Here is a 20,811-nt window from a genome sequence, read left to right on the forward strand (position 1 = left end):
TTAAAACTTACCTATTTAATGGATTTTAATGCACACACATTCCTGCTAACATCTGCTGTGTGATTTGTGTTTTATGCATTTTGCACAGATAGAGTTATTCCTAATTCTGTCTCTTAAATTACTCTTGAAACCTTCTGACACATGCAGTTTAGGCACAGTTTTCACATGGGATTACTGGCTGTTTCAGGTTGAACTTGATGGAAGTCCAGAAATTTGTACCAGAATAGGAACAGAGTTTTTAAAGGATGTGCCATAAATACTATGTCCCTAGTTATTAGCCTTTGCTGAGTGAATCAGGCAATAAAAATTTTAATGTTAGGCATTATTTTTAAAATAAAAATGACTGTGTAGTCTATTTAATTTCTTTTGTTTCACAACTAGCTAATTTTCTAAGGGAAAAAAAGAAGAGCAGAGTGTGAGCTAATTTTATAGCTTTTGGGTGTGAGTATATATCAAATATGTGACTTGCAGCTGAACTTAACTACAAGATGTTCTAAATCCTTTTAAATTAAGAATTATGATACTGGTATTCATCGATGTAACATGTTGAGGGATGAACACATTGCATCTGCATAGTCTTTTTTATATACAACAAGTTTCAGTGTATTATTATTTTACTTAAAGAATATCACATGCTAGAATACAGACTTACCACAGGCTTTCAGTGCTGTGATAAACTCTTGTCAGTGCTAAACTGGACCGAGTAGATGAGACGGAGGAGATGCAGCTAAAGGGCAACTTAGTGGCTTGGATACAGGTGGCTTTAGTTTCCAGTTTTGGCAAAACCAGCTAAAATTTGATTGGACACATGAAGACAGGTAGGTGTTTGGTCAGTCCATGCATGGGGTACTCTCAGGATAATGCTTAGTGTCTTGTTTAGGATCTATACAGAACTGGAATCAGGATGATGACCCTTAGCTGTAATTGAAAATGGGGTTGGTTATAATCTGCCATCAGCCTGAGGTGTACTGCTCTTGTAGTAAGTGGGCCACGTAAATGAATCTGTTTGAATGCCTGGCTGGCCACTGCTGAGCAGTAAGTAGAAATTCAGTGCATCTGTGGTAGGGTTGAGACTAAAACCTTTCTTGGGGCCCTAACAAAGCTGCACCCAATTTGAGAGCTTTAGTGGAGAAATGCTGTCGGGAAGCCCTGATGCCGAGGAAATGGAAGAGCCCTGGACTTTGAGAAATACTTAAAAATTTACCTGGTATGCAGGTTGCCTCCCTTTAATTTGCTAGCTGATCTTGAACTCTCTGCAGCTCTCTGTGTTTGATTTAACAGTGGGGCTGCTCCAGCCCTTACTTTTCCTTTGCATTTATCTTCCAGGCATGTTTAGTCTTGAGTGTGTACTTTTCTTTCATTTCTGAGACTGGGCTGGGCCTAATAAAACTTCCTCATTGTAAATGTGAAAAGGAGCATATGTCTGTGACTTTATAGTTTAGCAGCAGTACAGATCTCCCTCCTGCAAAAAGAGTACTTCTGGGTCCACAGTAGATCAGAGTTCGAATGTTGGAAAATGTTTTCCTGCTCTGTCATACACAGACTGGCTGAATTTTTTTGTTTTATAAAATCATTTTCCTTTCACAGTGAAGAGACTGCTACTTAATATTCCTTTTATTAGCAGAGCATGAGTAATAGTGAAACTCTTTAGTCAAAGTGCCTGTATATGTGCCTACTTCACAGTGCCTGTATATTTCTTGAAGTTCAAAGATGGTAAAATAAAAGGAAGGAAGCCAGTTTCTTCTCATTGACAATGTAGTTTTTCAGAAGTTTAAAAAAACCCCACAAACCAAAACCCAACCAAAACTAGTAATTTTTATAAGTCCTACAGGGTAAGGAAAGATTACTTGCCAGACAAAGACTTTTATTCACAGAGCAGCATTTATTCCAGCCTTTATCACTCTATGTTGTCTGTGTACTTATTTTCCCATGACTGCTGCAATGCTCTATCCTTGCTACTCCCAGGTGCCTTTCTGTATCTCTGTGAGAGGATATGAATCTCATACATGATTTAGAAGTTTTGGGTGTTGCTCTGGTATCTTGGAGGGCTTAATTTGACCTACAGAGTATGAAGTACTTAGAGGAAAGATGCCAGTTTAGAATTAGTAATCAACTGCATTGTCTCACTGTGAAAATGCTTAACATAGTTATAGATGATGGTGCTGTTAGGTGACTTTACAGATACCAAAGTCATGTGTAACTTTTGCATGACAAACTAAGCTGAGATTATCCAATATACAATCAGATTTTCTGTTGTCTGTAAAGCTAAAACAGTTGGATAGTGCCTGATAAAATTATACAGACCACTGTAACTGTTATTTTTCCAATCAAAATTTGCTTTCTATGAAGGGTGCCATTTAGAGCTGATTTGTCCCCACTGTTCCAGTGTAGTAAATGGGATTTGTAGCTTCAGTATCTGTTGAGCAAAGGTCAAATAAAATGTATTAAAAATGTTCCATTGAAATCCTGAAGGACATACCCACTCACCATGGTAATGTCATGTCCCGTGAACAAGGGAGAAAACGGAAAGAAGGTGAAGGGACTTTTCTAAATCTGCTTTGCTGTTCTTGAGTAAATCCATATACAGTTATTTTTCTGAGCAATTTTAGGCTTTCACTGAATGAGAAGATTCTGTGACATCAGAACACATGCTATATGGTTTTAGAGGAAAAAATAATGTAGTTGGTGCAAAATATTATGTACTATGGAAACTGATGTAAGGGAATCTGAGACAGAGCACATATGTTAACTTCTTTTGGGGGGTGGGGGGTGCGGGGATGAGCTTATATGAGAGTGTGGGATTTCTCCCTAAAAATATAATCTGCTTTAAAGCACAATCATCTGACAGCAAAAATATCGACTAGGTTAAATCATCCACACCCGTTTCACTCACTGAGCATGGGGAAGAAGATTCAATGGTTCTTCCCATTAATGTACCCAGGTACAGTAAAGGGAAGATGAACTCTTGGTGTTCCCTGGAAGTGGGCTCTTTAATGTGCCCATTATTTTCCATGTTACCCATGAACAGAATCAGTGTGATGAGGTTCACCAATGCCTACTTTTCCAGTCCAGAATAAATCATTCTGACTTCCATCTTGACCAACTCTATAAAACAAATTTTACCTTTTAAGGCACCTGAGGTGATATTTCTGCTTAGAGTCAAAGACAATATTAACATAGTATCGTAAGCATGACCCTCCAAGTAGCAGTTGCTGCACATTACCTTGAATAACTACCTTGAATACTGTTTGTGGTTGTTGTTATTTTCATATCTTATGTTCTTTAGACCCATGTGTATGTTACTTCAAACATTAATAAAATTCAGCAGTGTATACTGCAAGCAACACTGGAGGTTTTCAGCATCAGGACATAGATTTTGATATGACTTTCTCTTGACCAAAGGACTAAATGCTTAATCACTAAATGAAACTTGTTTTGTATATTCATTGCCTTCTTCAGGAATGTGGCTTTCAAAAGCAAACAGATCTATGAAAATATAATTAATGCTACTATTCTAGGAAGCTCTCCATCTTTATATTGTGCTTCATAGTTTACAAACACACCCACCCACTTTCTCTTGTGGAACTCAAAACCACTTTATGTTAAGCCAGTAGCTGTCCTTTCTATTTTCTTATCCTCAGTGTTATGTTCATCTTGCATGTGATACCTTGCTGAGCTCTTTGCTGTTTACTTATGCTTTGAATACTTCTGTAAGTATAGATTTGTATTTATGTAGGTAGCTAAATATCTTGTGAGTGACCTCCAGTCTGTGTCGGTTTATGTTTCTTTTCTAGAGCCTGTGCCAGCCCACAGAGACTGGCAGAATGATATGGACAGCAGCCCACAAGAACATTACTCCCTAGGGACCAGTCGACTGCTGTATCACCTTACAGATGGAGACAATCCTCTTTTGTCACCACGCTGCTCTATCTTTAGCCAAAGCCAGAGATTTAATCTAGACACAGAGTCTGCCCCTTCTCCACCAAGTGCTCAACCTTTCATGATGTAAGAAAATATATTTCAGTTCTTAGATAATTAAAATCATTTTTGTACAAACCATGACCTTTGACTCTTCACGTTTTTTTCAGTTACTGTTATGTCATAAACAAGAAATTTTTGTATTGTAGTGTATCTTGACATGGTTAATTTGCAATATGAGAGATAAGACCTAGCATTTTTTCAGTAATAACACTGTACAATATAGTTTGAAGTCTTTGTCAATTATAGTTAGCAAGGCCAGATTGGTTGAGGCTTTGAGCAACATGATCTAGAGAAAGGTGTCCCTTCCCATGGCAGTGCGGTTGCAACTGGATGATCTTTAAGGTCCAACCCAAACCATTCTATGATTCTGTGACTATTTAAAATGTTAGTTAGTAATTAGTCTGATGAGTGATGATAAGATAGAGGAGAGGGCTGTCAAGGTATAATACTAAAAATTTGAGCTGTAATAGAACTGTAGTTTGAGTCATTCATTGAGATATGAGATCTGAGAGTGTCATAGCACATATGAACAGTCCGTGTACGTGATCTCCAGAAAACAAGCTGTGAGTTTCGAATGGAAACCAAACTTTCTTAAAAGCTTCTATACACAGCTGTCAGCTGCATATGAATAACAATCATATCTATTGATTTGCAATTGTAAAAAATCAGAAGCTAAACTGCCTTCAAAATGATAATGTTTATTCCCAGGAATAAAAAAATTCACTGAGCTTACTTCTACAAATCGTGTTGTCATAGTCTCCCTTTACAGCTTGAAGACTTGTGAAGTAAGATGTGAGTGTTAAACATAAATACAGGATCAGGTTGTGACCTACGAGATTAAACTTTTGAAAAGATATTCAGAAATCCCACAATTAATTAAAAAAATATAAAAAAGATGAGAGAGTGAAAGACAGTTGGTGAGCTCTTTAGTATATCCTAAGGGTACCTTCAAGCAAAAGTGAATATTCTATGCCTACTTTGATAAACTATCTCTATCCTGTGAAAGAACATGTTGTGAAGTGCTAGGAAAGCATTAAGTGTATCTGAAACAAGACATGGTTCATTATGGTCAGTTCTTTGATCCAGCTACTATGCTTTTGGCTTTTGCAGGCCAAGGAGTTCTTCCAGATGTAACTGTGAAGACTGCAAAGAACCACAAAGAGTAGCACAACTTACCAAGCACCTTCAGAGTCTCAAGAGAAAAATTAGGAAGTTTGAAGAAAAGTTTGAGCAAGAAAAGAAATACCTGGTAAGACATCAGTTAAAAAGATAAGTGGAAATACTGCGAGAGCCAAGCAAGAATCCTGATGTGTTTAGACATATACAAAAAAAAGAGGGAAGAGAGTATTTTTGGTAAAATGAAATAGGAAAATCGTCAATGAGGGAATACCTTTTTAATGTCTTTCAGTGTATGCCGTAGTTCTGAGACTCTAATTTGCATTTTCTTTGCTGCAAAATAGCCATCTTCTAGATGTGTGAGAAGTGTGAAGCAGTGAAATGCAGCTGACAAGCTTGTGAACCAAAATGATTAAAAAGATGGAAAGCTACTTATTTACTTTGTAGAAGGCATTTGCCTCATAACTATTGCTCTGCTGTGCTGATTCCTTAATTCAGACAGATTCCTGTAGAACTCCAAAGCATAGGGGTCAATAGAAACTGATCGCAGAAATCAGAGGAATAATAATTGTGGTGTGTTAGTGGTGGAGTCAGTGATGTGTTCTGTGCAGTGTATGTAAGATCATCACTCATATCAAATTGTGCAGTATAAACTTACCAAAACATCTGTGATGCTAAGGATATGTACAATATGAAGCAGTTATGACTACATTAAAATGAATATTCAGCAAACTGTATATTGCCTTGTAACCTGATCAACGACTGCAAACCTAAATGTGCTTTTGTGAACTGTACTGCCATGTTGTCATCATATACTCTAAGAAGTAAAATTTCATACTTAACCTAAACAGTCATCACGCTGTGCCCAGAAAAGAATTTATTTCAGAAGTTTAATTTTGGAAATCTGTTCTGCCTTTTTTAATATGTGAGTTTTGAAGATCCAGTGTAAATTGACTTTAATTTGGAGACAATTTCCAAATGCAAAGAAAGAACTGATATACAAAGTTTTCTTGTTTCTTGCTTCTGAAATTACTGTGTTGCACAGGATTTTCTTTTCATATGATTAGTTAAGCAGTTCAGATGAAATGTTTAAAGTGCTGTTTCCCAAGATAATCCCTGTCTTAAAGCAGCAGGGGTCCCTGCAGGGGACAGAGTGCTTTGGTTACCATCCTGGAAAACTCTTAGGAATTTGACTAACAGGTATTTGATCAGTCCTTTTGAAGTTGCTGAGATTACTTATCCAATTAGTCAAGACTTAAATGGGTCTTTTTTTTTAGGATCAGAGCCAAAATACTCAGATCCATGTAGCACTGTGTCACAATGGGGAAAGATAAGGCATGATAAATTAGTACCACAATCGAGCCAAATGCTCTGCATGACACTATGATATAGTGCAGTTGGAAATGTGGACATTTTTTAGCATACTCTGTATGAATGGAGCTTTATCTGTTTGACTGTATAACCATCAGTCCCTTCTTTATTATTAATTTTTTCTTTACATCAGCCTTCACATGGTGACAAAACTTCCAATCCTGAAGTTCTGAAATGGATGAATGATTTGGCCAAAGGTCGTAAGCAGCTGAAAGGTACATAATAACATGTCGTTTCTCTCTGCTGCAGCTTTTGGAAGTATGAATGTACCTGGAATATTTTAGTGTTAGTTTTCTAATCTCAGTTCTTTGCTTATTTCTCACTAGTGTATGGCAATAAGTCTCCCAATTACAACGAAGAAATTAGGTGACATGACTTGCCTTGATTCCTGAAAGCAAGGATTAAAGTAAGCCAGTTCAACCTTCATAACTAAGGCTGAAAAGCGGAAGGGGAAAAAGACATGATCTCTTCCTCATAACTATAAACATTCATGGAAAAAGCAATGTTAGTCTGGATATATTTGTGAGTGTCTGAAAGACAGAAAGACAAAGTTAAAAATGCCCTTGTAATAGTACAAATGCAGGCGCAAAATGATTCTAGGACTGAGGTTACACAACTCTAAAGCTTTTATTTTTTTGATCATAAAACCAGATCTTTCTCAGATATTAGATTTGGTCTCGAGGGTCAAGTTTTGCCCTTGACTGTCTGCATACCACTCCATTAACGTCTGTGGGTGTATCACATGGTTGCCCTCAGGGGGACTGTAGCCAGAACTGACGGATATTTTTTAAAAGTTTATTTATAATTCACCTACATCTTTTTTTCCACATTATGTATAGATTCTCAATACTAATTAAATTGTAGTATTAAATTTCTTCTCTTGTGTGTTCTTAACTTTAGTTGAGAATGTAGGCATAGAGGATGTCATTATGATAAATAAAGAGTTAGAAACCAAACATTCAGTAAATTTCTTCTGGAAATTTCTCCCTGAAATACCAGGCTGCATGCTTATTAGATTTCTTTTTTCCCCTCTTGAAGTCTGTCTTATAAATCCAGGAAGGGCCTATGAAAAGAAATGGCCAAACTACATTGTTAAATTTCTGAAAATTACTTCTCTGACTCAAACATTGCTTCATCTAGCCAGGAGTTCTAGCTTTCATAGATCAGCCTCACCTGCCCAGCCAAAATGCTTTGACGCTGTGTACATCCTTGATTTTATTATCCTCAATAATAACACTGCTTTTAAGTGAAGTAAGATTCATGACGTTCATGAGGCAGATGCCATTGAAATGGAAAAGCATTCACGTACTTGTAGGTCCTTCAAGTTCATGAGACTTGTCCATCCTTCCTAGCTCTATGAGTTTAATAAAGATTACTGATTTTCCCTACAAACCTGGCCTGTATCTTCAGAATGTCAAAGCTAAAAATTGTGTTACTGCTTCTGCATGGATTTCAATAAATTTAACACATTTGTCACCATCAGTCTTCTGCCTTGTCCAAGGTCGTTCACCAGCCAGGCATACTCTAGGAACAAAGCCTGGTTTTACAGGAGAAAATTCAGACCTTAATTCAATTTCCTTGTTGCTCTATGCAGGTTTCTAAAACTCCAGGGTCTTTGGCTTGGTGTCAAACTAATACACTTACACACTTAATGGCATGTAGGCAGGTTGCTGGCTCTGAAGTTAGGACATACTGTAACCTAACCCTTCTGCTGTGTTGCTCAGGTACTCTACTGCCAAATGAAGTCATTTAAGTAAAGTGGCTGATCTTCCTTATGAGTTCCAGCTTAGTAGCCTGGCTGGGTGGCAGTGCAGCTTCTGGAAGGGAGTGTTATGGTTTAAATTGCACTAGCAAAGGATGGGGTTGATTTTGCAGACCTAGAGTATATGATTCCAGTAGCCTGGCAGCTAGCGTGACAGGCTCTGTAGCACAACTTAGCCTCCCCAGCCCTTCTTAGGGGAGGACCTTTGCTCTCCTCCTTACTTGCACAGCAGCTTAGGAGGACCGACAAGCACAACTGGGGTGAGAGTGGGGCAAGTGGCTGCAGAGACACTGCTTCTTGTCCAGGAAAGCTTCTGCAAAGAACTGCGTCCTTCGATGACAATCTGCACAGCAGGCTTGGGTGTGCCCTTACTTATCCAGATAACGCTCCCTTACGCCATGTCCCTAAGCACTTCATCAACCCGTAATGAGGAGAAAAGGGCAAGAGTGAGCTCTGCTTCCATATAAAACCCTTCCCTCAACTTCCTTCCTCCTCAAATCTCCCACAAATACTCTATGGTGCTGTTTGGCTTCTTTCTTAACCTGACTTACACTGCAATTCTGCCCTTGATTCCTACCCAGACCCCACTCTTTAACCCAGTGCCTCTTTAGTCCTCACACATAGTAACATGTTTTATGTCAAAGATGGGCTTGGAGGAGAAAGAGAAGTGCTATAAGTTTCTTTGGTCTGGACACATCTCGTCCCTTGACCCTTGGATTTCACTTTAACCAGCTGAAAGATGTGACATGTTGAAGTTAATTACTTTCCTGCACAACTGCAGTATGATAATAATTGTATGCAAGAAGTAGGGATGGCTTTTTCCTTGTTTGTAAATGTTTCTAATCTATTTACTTGCTAAGTAATTTGCTTTTCAGATCTGAAACTCAGAATGTCGGAAGAGCAAAACTGTACCTCCAGAGCACCTCAAAGAAATGATCATTGTGAAAACACTGGGACCTCTAAAGAGGCTGGGACACAGGAGGCCACAAGCATGGAACCAGCTCCCTCAGTAGAAGAAACCATGGATAGCGTTTTGAGACGATTAAAGGAGAAAAGACAACACTTTAACCTTCCTGAGGCTATTAAGGTATTTAACAAGTATGGCTATTTCTTTCAGAACTTGATCATCTGAGTCAGGTGTTAATCAGTGTGTAGCTGTCTCAGGGTTTACTAGTGGGTGTGTGTCCTTTGTCTTCTGGTGCTGCAGTGCATTTTCTCTCTGATGAGATGGGAACTCTAGTGCAGTTTTCTGAAGTGACTTTTCTGTTTAGAGTTACACTGCAAAAGAGGCATGGGAGGTCTTTTCAAATAGTGCAAAGTGCTTCTTTGCTCAGAGATGCGTGTGGCAGGCATCGCTGAGACATGTCTCCATAGTGTGTGCAGGAGGTGCATATTCCTTGCGTTGAAGACATTTACAGCAAAAGCAATCCTATCTTGAGTCCACAGAAACTGTATAACTAAAAAACATTTCTGAAGTTATTTTGATAACGAAGATCCCCCTCCACTCGAGAAATGCTGGAAGACTCTGCCCTGTCAGTAGCACTGCACTAAGATCACTAAGATGCAAAGCATCCAGACTACTTTGCCCTTATCTCATCTTGTACATTTACTTGTGCTTATACTGCCTCTGCTTTTCCACATTCTCAATTACTCTTCTAAATGTAGGAGTAATATTCTATGAAGCATAATTACTTGGCTGGGCAATTTTTTTTTTTTAAACTAGTAAAAATTTTTAACTTCTCCTGTACCTTCACACTACTGGCACACTATAGGGTCTGCTGCAATACATATTGTCCATAAAAATACATTTTTTGGCTATTCTTGCTGTCAGATGATTTTGCTATTCCTACTGCTACACAGCCAAGCAAGACAATAAATTCTATCCCTAAAAGGAACCTAAAATCTAAATGTTGACAGTCACATTTAGACTCTGATGAACGAAAAAGGAGAGGGGGGGCAAAAAGGAGTGATGAACTAAATGCAAAACCATTTGAGAACTAAGAAATTATTCTAGGTGAATTTCAGTAGCAGAAAGTACCCAGCAGAGACAAATTTGAAGTTTTTTGTTTTGTTTTGATTCTATTCTTTGTTCTTAAACCACTAGTTACTGCAGAATAAGCTGGTGATGGGTCTAGAGCCCAAGTCTCATGAGTAAGAGCTGAAGGAACTGGGGTTGTTCGGTCTGCAGAAAAGGAGACTGAGGGGACATCTTATTGGTCTTTACAACTACCTGAAAGGAGGTTGTAAGGAGGTGGGTGATGATCTCCCAAGTAATAAGTGATAGGACAAGAGGAAATGGCCTGAAGTTGTGCCAAGGAAAGTTTAAAGTAGATATTAGGAACTATCACTTCACTGAAAAGGGTTGTTAAGAACTGGAACAGGCTATCCAGGGAAGTGGTGGAGTCACCATCCCTGGAGATATTTAAAAGAGGTATAGATGTGGTGCTTAGGGACATGGTTTAGTGGTGGACTTGGCAGTGTTAGGTTAAGGGTAGGATTTGATGATTTTAAAGTCTTTTCCAAAACAATTCTGTGATTCTGTATGTAAAAACTAGAACTGTGCATAATGATGGTGTGCTTCTGAGAAATTAAGCTCTGCATACATGACTGACTTTTTAATTGTTTCTTTTTATAAACTGCTTTTTTAAAAAAATTCTGAAATGGAAAAAGTGTTTCATAACCAGAACTCCTTTGTAAGAAAACAAAAGATGACAACAAACCCATGCTGTTCTGTATATAGTCTGAAAATCCCAACAGTGCAGACCGTATAATAATATTTTCAGTTGTTAATTTTTTTATTATGTAAGGAGTGAGATCATATGGCACCAAAACAGATGTTAGCAAGGAAATCATCCAGCAAAACTCTTATAAGAGTAAGGTGGGTGTGGGTCTCTCATTTATCAATTAATTGGACTTCTGATTTTCCAAGAGAAGACCTCCTAAATCTGTACAATGGCAGTGCTGGCTCGAAATATTCTTGCAGATAATTCTACAAGAATTAAATGTTTGCAGAAGTTAATATTTTCAGATTTTTTTTTAAAGTTCTTGTTTATTTTCTTCTTGCATTCTTATAGAGAGAACTTGTGTTGAGAGAACTGTTTGTTAGCAAAGGTGTTATACAAAACTGCTAAGGAATGGAGGCTTGAAAAGGAATAACATGAAGTCAAATTGATATATTTCAAACCAATATTTTTTAGTAAGTCTTTAAGTATAACATTAAAACCAATTGCTTTCTGATTATGAGTCATCCTGGACTTCTAAGGCAGAATGAGTTTTATAGCACTAATGATGTGAAATGGATCAAGGATGTCTGCCGGTTACAGCAAACATCAAAGGCTTCATTTCATCTACATGCAACTTTGGTGTTACTGTAGATACTTTTTATGTGCCACTTTATCCTGTATATAATATTGAAATTAAGTACTAGAATCTGAAGTGGATTAATAGGAAATTAATTGCATGTTTATTTTTTCAAGATTTAATTATTTTGGACAAGGATATTTTTTCCATAAAAGCCTGCTGAGTTGTCCCATGAAGTTCAAATGGAGAGGCTCTAAGGCTCTGCTGAAATACAGCTGAGAGAATGAGTGTCTTTAAGAAAGGTGTAGAGTTAACACTGAACCAGTACGTCTAAAAAGGCCAGACTACAAGTTCTGAATATGAAATAGCAGAAGGTAGTTTTTGGAAAAAAACACCCCTCCCTCAAAGAAAGCCTGTGAGTAAAATTATTGAATTAGAAGACAGAGAAAATTTGGATTGACCTGTAAATGATTCAGTAACCCAAAAAGGGATGGTCACCTGTTACTGTTTGTGTCACTAGCTCTTTCTGCTGGGAACTGATGATTTATTTAACAGTTCACCTCATTTTTAGGTACAAGGCTTCATTTAAAAAAAAAAAAATTAAGACAATGAATGTAGGAGTTTAGGAGCCAAAAGACAAATAGACATAATTTGAATCGTATTATTCAAAAAACACCAAATCCCAAACGCCAAATCCTAACTCCTGACTTTTAGGCCAGTCTGAATGTTTAATGGCTGAGGATGTAATTGCTGCCCCAGTCACAGTGCTGCTCTGCAGCTCTGGTGCTCAGCTCCGGTTCACTGGCAAACGTGGCCTTTCACAGCAGGGCTGCAGGCAGACTCGGCCAGACACTCACCTAAAGTAAACTGACATCACTCTATGGATGTGTGATGCCACTTGTTGCCTTTCTTTAAAATTTTTCTTATTATTTTTGTGTGTAACAAGCCACCACCCATTCTCAAGACCTAGTAGGCGCTGGGAGCCAGGACTCGTTGCCTGCATGGAAACAAAGCGCTGCCTCAGAGCAGGGGAAGCCTCAGCCAGGGCCAGTTGTCACTTGTCTGTCCTCAGAGGCTGTATTTTCTGTCTGGAAGAACAACAGAAACTCAAAAGCATATGCATTCTGGGAATTTACTAGTGAGGAAGAAAACTGTATAAACCGTTGTGTGTGCCTTTATCCCAAGTTATGACAACCAAACTACTACGTTAGCTTCATATGTAGCTTCCTTTTTCTTGCTTAATACGTAAGCAACATTTTTTTCCTTATATTTAGTTCTAAGATTTGCTCAGAGAATTTTGTCAGACCAGTTACCTTTATGTATCTGTCCTCTCAGTATTGACCCGCTTCAGTTCATCTTTTCCTTGGCTATGAAGCAGTGGTTTTATTTTGTTAGCACTGAATTTCATGTTACTGCGTGCAGCCTGCAGTCCTAAGATGTCTCAGGCAATTCTGCAGATTGTGATTCCACCTGCCTTCTCTGATTTTAAAATTATCAGCCATTTTGAACTTAGCTGAATACAAACCTGTCTTGAGATTACTAATAAAATGAGCTAATGAAATAGGCCCAAATGCTAACCCCTCTTGAGATTGTTTCTCATGTGTAAAATAATATTAATGATCACTCCCCATTTCCTTCTAACCATTCAACTGCTCCAGGCTTAATAGTTTTTGAAAGAATTAGCCTTTTATTAATTTCAGTACTAGCAATAAGTAAATGAATTAGCTACTTTACATTACTCCTACATTCCATTTTGCAGCTCTTCTGTTAACATGAATGACACATAATTTTGGAGTGATTAACTTGGGCAGACCTTTAAGGCAAAATGTGATCAGTGGTTCTGCACCGGTTTTGCATTTGGACAACAAACAAAAAAAGCTTTTGGTCCTACTGAAGTTAATAGCAAGGCACTCCTTTGATATTAGCAAGAGCCTTACTTCTTCAAGGCTTGATATGCTTTTAAAAAGTAGAGGCTATTTATTAAAAATAATTAATAATTAAAAATAATAACCTTTTTTCACATTACTTCATCATGGTGCATGGACTCATCTCCAAACCTCTGAACACTTATCCCTAATTCATACAGATCTGTTGTGATCTGAGAAAGACTGTAGAAAATTATGTTAACCTCATGCGTTCCTTGCTCTTCCAACCCAGATGAAAATATGCAAATGTCAGGAGCAGATCTTGGAAAGAGGAGGAAAGGGAGAGGAGAAGAGAAATACCTGTTAAACAGCAGATACGTATGCATACAATGGTATATCACCAACACTGAAAAATTGAATTGGTGAAAACATCAACATACTTCTTTCTGCTACCAGTGATTCCTATGGTGATTTTTGAACAGAAATAAACTGCTAGTGTTGGGTGTTAAACCCAGCAGAGCAAGAACTGTGACTGAGGAAGAAAGACCACCTTCCTTCCTATTGTTAGTAAAAGGCTGCACTTTCTGTGTCTTCTCCATAGCGATTCTACAGATGCACATCTCCAGCCATACTTTACTGCTGTCTGATCACATTATTCTTCCATTTCATTTTAGAGATAGCACCCTTTTCTAGTACTGGATATTAGGGATTTCATTGTGAATCCATCATTGTACTCTGTAGATGCATTGTGTTTGCATAGCTAAAGCTTTCTGTTCTTCATTCCTCACCAGCCAATGCAAATCTATTTTTCTTGATGAATAATGACACAGCTGAGGAATGTACTCTCTGCATTTTTGCCAGTTTCTGAGTATGTTGACGAGAATGATTGGTGTTCTCATTTGTTACAACTAAACCATATTTAATATATAATGGGGAATGCTACCTATGAGCTATGAACTGATCTGGCAAATAGAAGTTAATAACATGCAGATCTCATTGATTTCTCCCTAGGATGAGAAAAATATTTCTTTAATATTTCATTTACAATGTCTATTTATAATTGTTACCTAAATAGTGGAAAATGTTCTAGGAAAGTGCTGCATTGGTATCTGTGGGATCTCAATACCAATACCTTCTAGTTAGATGATGCAGTTGAGTTTTGTGAGCCTACCTTTCCAAAACCCAACCCATGAGACATACCCCATGTCTACACAATTTGGCTGTGGTATTCGAGCTAAACCCTTTGCTTGTTGGACTTTCTGTCAACCCCTTTTCCCAGAAAAATTTTTCAGATGCAGGCTCTGAGTAACACACGAAGACATTCTTGCCTTATTGACTAAGACTACAGTTTGTACTCCTGGAAATTTTCCAGATAAGGATGCAGTGTTCTGTCAGTATCCTAATACCACTTCCTGACTTTAAGCTTGTTAAATTAATTTCACAGAATAGTAATTTTGAAAGAAATCAAGGTATTTATATAATGACATTAAGAGAAGTACGATTCCAGCCTTTCAGCACATTTTCATTCATGTATCTTTCTTCAGAAGAAAGAACACAAGTTCAGGCCACAAAGACTCCACTTTGGCCAGACAAAGTAAATACAGTGCATTTTCCACTGATAAAGGCCTAACCTAACACCTGCTCTAATATGTAGAAGTACCTCCTAACTGTAATCGGCTGCACGTTAGGCCTTGAGCGTGTGACGTACTTTAGTCCATCTAAAATTTCAGTCATGTACATTTGTATTCTTGCTAAGTCAAGATCAAGTCCCCACTGACCTCAGCGTGGACAGAAACAAATACATTATTGATGTTTATCTTGGGAGAACAGATTATTAAACAGATACCTACCTGTACCCTTGTCATGAAATTCTGACTCATAATCTTATAAATGACTTTTTTAAATAGGATATGACAAAAAAGCAAATGGCTTTGGAAAAAATCAATCTTCAGAAATGTCTACTATGTTTTGAGAGTATTCATGGACGACCTGTAAGTATACCATGGAAAGATAGGTAAATTAAAAATTATCTAACTTGTCTAACAAGTATTTTTGGACTCATATATTAAATATATTTAGATGAATTTTACCTCAGTAACATAATTTTAGTTATTTCAAAATAATCTTCAGGTATAAACATTATTGCCTGATACTGATGAACTTGAGTTATATTTTTAAAAAAGAAAATAAAAAGGGAAGTTTCTGGTGCCCCTGCATCTTTCTTCATGATTGCAGTTTGCAGGTTTTGACGATTAAAGTGAAAGATTACATATCCGTGGCAGACTTGGCTCATGCATACAACACATGTAAGGTTAGAGCGCTTATCAGCTGAGAAAGGTTTATTGGGCACTGTCTGAGACATTAAATACGTTTGATGTCTGTGTCTGTAGTCTTATGGCTGTCTATGTTTCTGCCTAGCAATTGTTGTGGTAGGGGAAAAGGGGAACGGCACCAGCATGCGTCCAAAAATATGCCAACTCTTAAAAATTATTATGGTCTGAATTTCATCTCTCTGCATCTTGGACAAAATCATTTTTATCCTCCTTCTTTGGGCCTGGAATGAGAGCTTAGGGATGTAGAGAACGTATAAGAAAGGTATGAAGAAATTATTTTTCCTAAGAAAGAGAATAAAAAAAGAAAATGAGTTATTAGTGCTATGTAGAAGTAAGAGACTTGAAGATTCAAAGATAGAAAAGAGAATCACAGCATGTGCTTTGTAACATGGGGTTCAGAGAAGGTGTTTATTCTGAAAGCTGAAGCAGCTCTATAATCAGCTAAGAAACAGGATGCCGACTGCATAAGGTAAGAGGGGATCAGTGATAGCAGCCGAGAGGGAGTCCTAGTTCTGCCAAACAGCTCTGACTGCAGGTGACAGAAAGCTCAGGGTCAGTCAAGAACTTAAAGGAGAGAAATGGAATTTGGGGAAGATTTTTACATCTTTGTTCTTGAAAATAAACAAGCACTCTGGAGATGCTTCATACAGTTACAGGTGCACACTTATTTACATAGTCACGTACCTTGGAGTGGGAAATTTTAACCTTTGTATCTATAGGGATGTCTTTTCCTGAGGGAAAGGTGTGAAGAGTCTGCATGCATTCTGGGCACCAAGAAGAGCTGGAGAGCAAGGCCACAAGGCCAAGGCAAGAGGCAAGCACTGGCCCTGCGCCTAGTTCAGAGCTGGAGAGGCCCAAGAGAGAGAGACCTGCTGGGGAAGCTCGTGCAGTTTGTAAAAGATAAGGGATTGATGACTTGGAGAAAGCAAATCAGTGACTGCCCAGGCAGAAGCACTATGGTGACATTAGGTAACAGAACAGGTGCCTCTCTGCTGGCAAGGAGTTGTCCCAGTGCAGAACATAGATTTTGCACAGTATTTGAACGTTGATTACTGAAGCCTCAGGAATCCCTGCTTCAGACATTTGAACTAGCAACCCGTGATGTGCCTTGTAATTTAACACATATGCCACTGCATTATCAAAAGGTTAACTTGAATGGAGTATACTGGGATTACAAGAAAATAATCAGAAATTTAGCTTATCATGCAAAAAACTTTGATGGTTTCTTGTGTAGGTTTTTTTTTTATTGTTTATTTAAAGCTTTTTCCTTGTCTTTTTAAGCAAATAGCAAAATTCAGTCCTAGACAATGTTGCAGTTATTGTAGAAACCTCCTTTGGGAGTACAAAGAGAGAACCCATTGAAAATATTATCAAGTTGCTGCTTATTCAGAGTACTATGAACACAGCAGCCTTGAAATACAGTGGAGAGTGCTGGTGACAATGTTTGCCTTGCTGGCAGTTAGAATGGATGAGCACCAACTTTATTCAAACTTACCTGAGCAAAGTCAGACAGAGAGGGCACTGGCTAGACTTAAGACAGAAAATGATCTATTCTGGCTTGTTTGGAGTTTCCTGGAGGTCTTATGTGTTGCAGTCAAATGGAACATGAAGACTGGGGAAGAGAAGTGGACTGTCTGGGAAAGGCAAGCCCTGACGTTCTGTGGTGAAGCATGCTTCTGGAAGTAGTTCCCAACTACTCAAATTGCTAGTTGGTGAAGAGCTTAGAGGGGAAGCCATGTGAGGGGTGGCTCAAGTCACTTGGTCTGTTCAGCCTGGAGAAGACGAGACACCTCATCATGGTCTACAGCTTTCTCACAAGGGGGCAAGGGGAGGAGGAGGAGCAGGAGCTGATTTCTGTGTTGACCAATGATAGGACCTAAGGGAACGGCAGGAAGATATGCCACGGGAGGTTTAGGTTGGATATTAGGAAAAGGTTCTTCATGCAGAGGGTATTGGAGCACTGGAACAACTCCCCAGGGAAGCAGTAATGGCACCAAGCCTGAGAATATTCGAGAAGCATTTGGACAACGCCCACAGACACATAGTGTGAATGTTAGGGTTGTCCTTTACAAGGACAGGAGTTGTACTTGATGATCATTAAGGGTCCCTTCCAATTTAGGACATTATATGATTCTGTGATGATCAGTCAGATATATGCAGGGTCATCGACCTGCATTTGTCTGCTGTCAACCCTACTCCTGATGATCAGGTCTTTTTTTCTGAGTAACTCTGGACTACTGCCCATGCTGTCAGCTAGCCTGTGTCTCTTCAAACCTGTCCCATGTTCACTCATTGTTCACTTGTCTGAGCATGTGTAGTTGGGCTTCAATGCAGTAGTGCAATTGCAGTGCTAAAAGACAGCGCGATTGTACCCAGTGGGTGCTGATAGGCATGTGGGGTGAGGAGCAGAGACTGATGGTTTCGCAAATGACTCTATTCAAACACTTCATGACTGAGGAACATGTTGGTTTTCTGTTTTTTTTTTTTTTCCTTGTGGGATTTGCTTTTTTTTTTTTCTTGTAAGTCGATCTACTGCACAGCTAGTTTATCTAAGTCTAATTTGTTTATTTATTATTTATTTATGACTGGATCAGGCTCTTAATACTTGATCTGAAATAATACTCTTCTCCAAATCAATGCTCCTACTGCTCATAAAAGAGCAAGAGCAAAGCAAATGAACAGATGGTTGACCCTGATTGCAGAAGGCAGTTCCAACAAGTGATGCGTGCAGTACTTCTGCATGGAGCCAGCTCAGTCACTGAAACTGTAAAGCTGTATTCTCAGTGCTCTCCATCCCACTGGGTTGCCAAGTACATTGGCCCAGACAGACTGTCACGTTACTGTAGAGAGCCTGTTGCCTTTATTGCAGTTAAGAAGTGAGATATCAATGCAATGGATAGTAGAAGCATATCTTACCTCTCACAACTCTATTATAGCATCTTCAGAAAGAGACAGAGAATTGTTTACCCTTTGCCTGGGTGGTGTGGCTCAAGGCATCTTCACTGGCTATTTTTCATTAGAACAACAGATTGCCATTTCCCTTTTTAGAAGTTGTATAGGTTAACCTACAGTTTCCACGGACTATCTATGGAAGCAAAGTACGCATCAGGTCATACCCTTCAAATAATTTCCTCAGCTTTACAGCAGAAAATGAGAAATGTATGTACTTTTTTATTTTTATTTTTGGAGGGATGTATTTTGTAATGATTTCTCTTTAGGTAACTAAGCAAGAAAAGAGTCTCATGAAACCTCTTTACGACAGATACAGAATTATCAAGAACCTTCTCGCAACTCCATCTTTGATCACAACAATTGTAAGTTAGAAAGAATTCATATCCATTGTCAAGAATCATAATAAATGCCTTATTTGATTTTTACCTGTATGTAGTCTGCCAGCAATGTAATTACCAGTATTTGAAGAATCTGCTTATTGGTTAATACAGAGGTACTTCCAGAGTGAATTACACAGAGTGAATTACAGAGTGAATGCTCTGTAAAATTCAACTTTTAAGCATGCTAGAGGTTGTAACGGGTAGCAGCAGTCTCTGAGGCAATCACCTCTAAAGACTGGCTAAGAGATCAAAGGTTGGTATTCGTTTTCTTTTGTGGCTAACATATGCAATACAGAATTGAAACCCATAGCTTCCCATGGAGCACTATATTATCACTATATATTCTATATTTACTTGACAATGCCTTTATTAATCACGTAGCACATAAATATAATTTGTAGTACTTTAATAATGTGTCAGTGTAATGTAACAGTACTGGTCTCACCCGTGAGCAGAGGTAGTGGAATCCGGCTGTTTGGAAGTTAATGAGCATATCTCCATCAAAAATATTAATCTAATAGTAATTGGGGCTGGATTGATTTGAAAAATGATGAATTATTGTGTGTCAGATGACAGTGAAGCTTTGGATTTCTTTGAAAAATCCCACTGTAAATCTTTGTACACAAGCACACGGATATTTTATTTGAAAATTTAACTAAGTTACCATGTTATGTCTTTGGAGCTTTGCTCTGTGGAGTTTTTATGTTGAAGCCTTAGTTTCAAAATCTCAACTTTTCTTCTGAGGATCAAGGAACATGAGGAAGACAGTGACATCCCTCTATTTGGGCAGTCAACACTTGCAGCTATAAAACTGTGGAATCTCTACTTCCAACTCCTGTTACAGTCAGAATTTCTGGATATATTGTAAACAGTAGATGGTACCTAAGAGGAGCACAAGTTCCAGCAAGACTGTAGTGCTTACATAAATGCATAATGTTCTTTAAATCTTTGCTACTTATAAAGACTTTTGAGTAAACAAAAATTAATTGCTGGCTGAAACTACTTGAAAGCAGGGCTAACTTCTGTCCTGTTTAGTCATAGTGGACAATATAGAGTAATTCAGTGAGTCCCACGAGCCCTGCCATGAACAATCTCAGGGATACCTGGATGAAGCTTTCAATATGTTATCCGTCTCAATGAATATACCCAGGAATTTAGATCCTAACTCTTCACAGTGTCATCCTATTAATTGTTATTATTGGATTGTGAACAACTAAGTTAATCATGTTTTACAATTTACAAGCGGGAGGAAGAAGACTCAGATGAAGACCATTCTCAAAGCAGCCATGAGTTATCATCTGGTCCACTGTCTTGCCTCCCTGTTGAAGAGCACCTGTGTTACACTCAGGAGGAGAGTGAGCCTGCATATGTTTCACCTCTGGATGAAAAGAAAGTTTTCAGGCAACCAGCCTTGTCTATGTCCAATTTACACGAGGCAACAATGTAAGTTCTGTCTTTTCTTCCCTCCCCAATTTTTTAAAAAATATTTCATGTAGGCTTTGTAAAGGAAACACAATCCATACATGTTGTATGGGAATGTTCTATACCAAAGAGGTGATTCAATGTTTTCTTATGGAAGAAAATAGGCAGAAGATAGTTGTTGCTTGGGCAGCATATCTGCGGATTGAGCTGTTTATTCAAACAACTTTGTGCCAAGTCACTGAAGAAACAGGTGAAGAAATGTAAGCAGACAGGAAAAATAACTAACTACATATACAGAGTGGTAGATTCGACGTCATGGCACAGTAAAG

At 38.3% G+C, this 20,811-nt stretch overlaps 1 protein-coding gene across 5 annotated transcripts in view; it reads left to right on the forward strand.

The window, feature by feature from the left end:
- Positions 1–20,811, forward strand: part of FAM13C (family with sequence similarity 13 member C) — a 50,004-nt gene that overhangs the window by 26,498 nt on the left and 2,695 nt on the right. For all 5 annotated transcript variants that reach the window (XM_054071196.1, XM_009555433.2, XM_054071198.1 and 2 more), the window contains 7 exons: positions 3,795–4,005; positions 5,092–5,230; positions 6,602–6,683; positions 9,106–9,317; positions 15,303–15,386; positions 18,947–19,042; positions 20,304–20,503. In XM_054071196.1, the coding sequence (XP_053927171.1) occupies positions 3,795–4,005; positions 5,092–5,230; positions 6,602–6,683; positions 9,106–9,317; positions 15,303–15,386; positions 18,947–19,042; positions 20,304–20,503 (1,024 nt within the window). The remainder of the gene's footprint in view (positions 1–3,794; positions 4,006–5,091; positions 5,231–6,601; positions 6,684–9,105; positions 9,318–15,302; positions 15,387–18,946; positions 19,043–20,303; positions 20,504–20,811) is intronic.

The sequence above is a fragment of the Cuculus canorus genome, chromosome 7 (assembly GCF_017976375.1).
Source record: "Cuculus canorus isolate bCucCan1 chromosome 7, bCucCan1.pri, whole genome shotgun sequence".
Taxonomy (NCBI): Eukaryota; Metazoa; Chordata; class Aves; order Cuculiformes; family Cuculidae; genus Cuculus; species Cuculus canorus.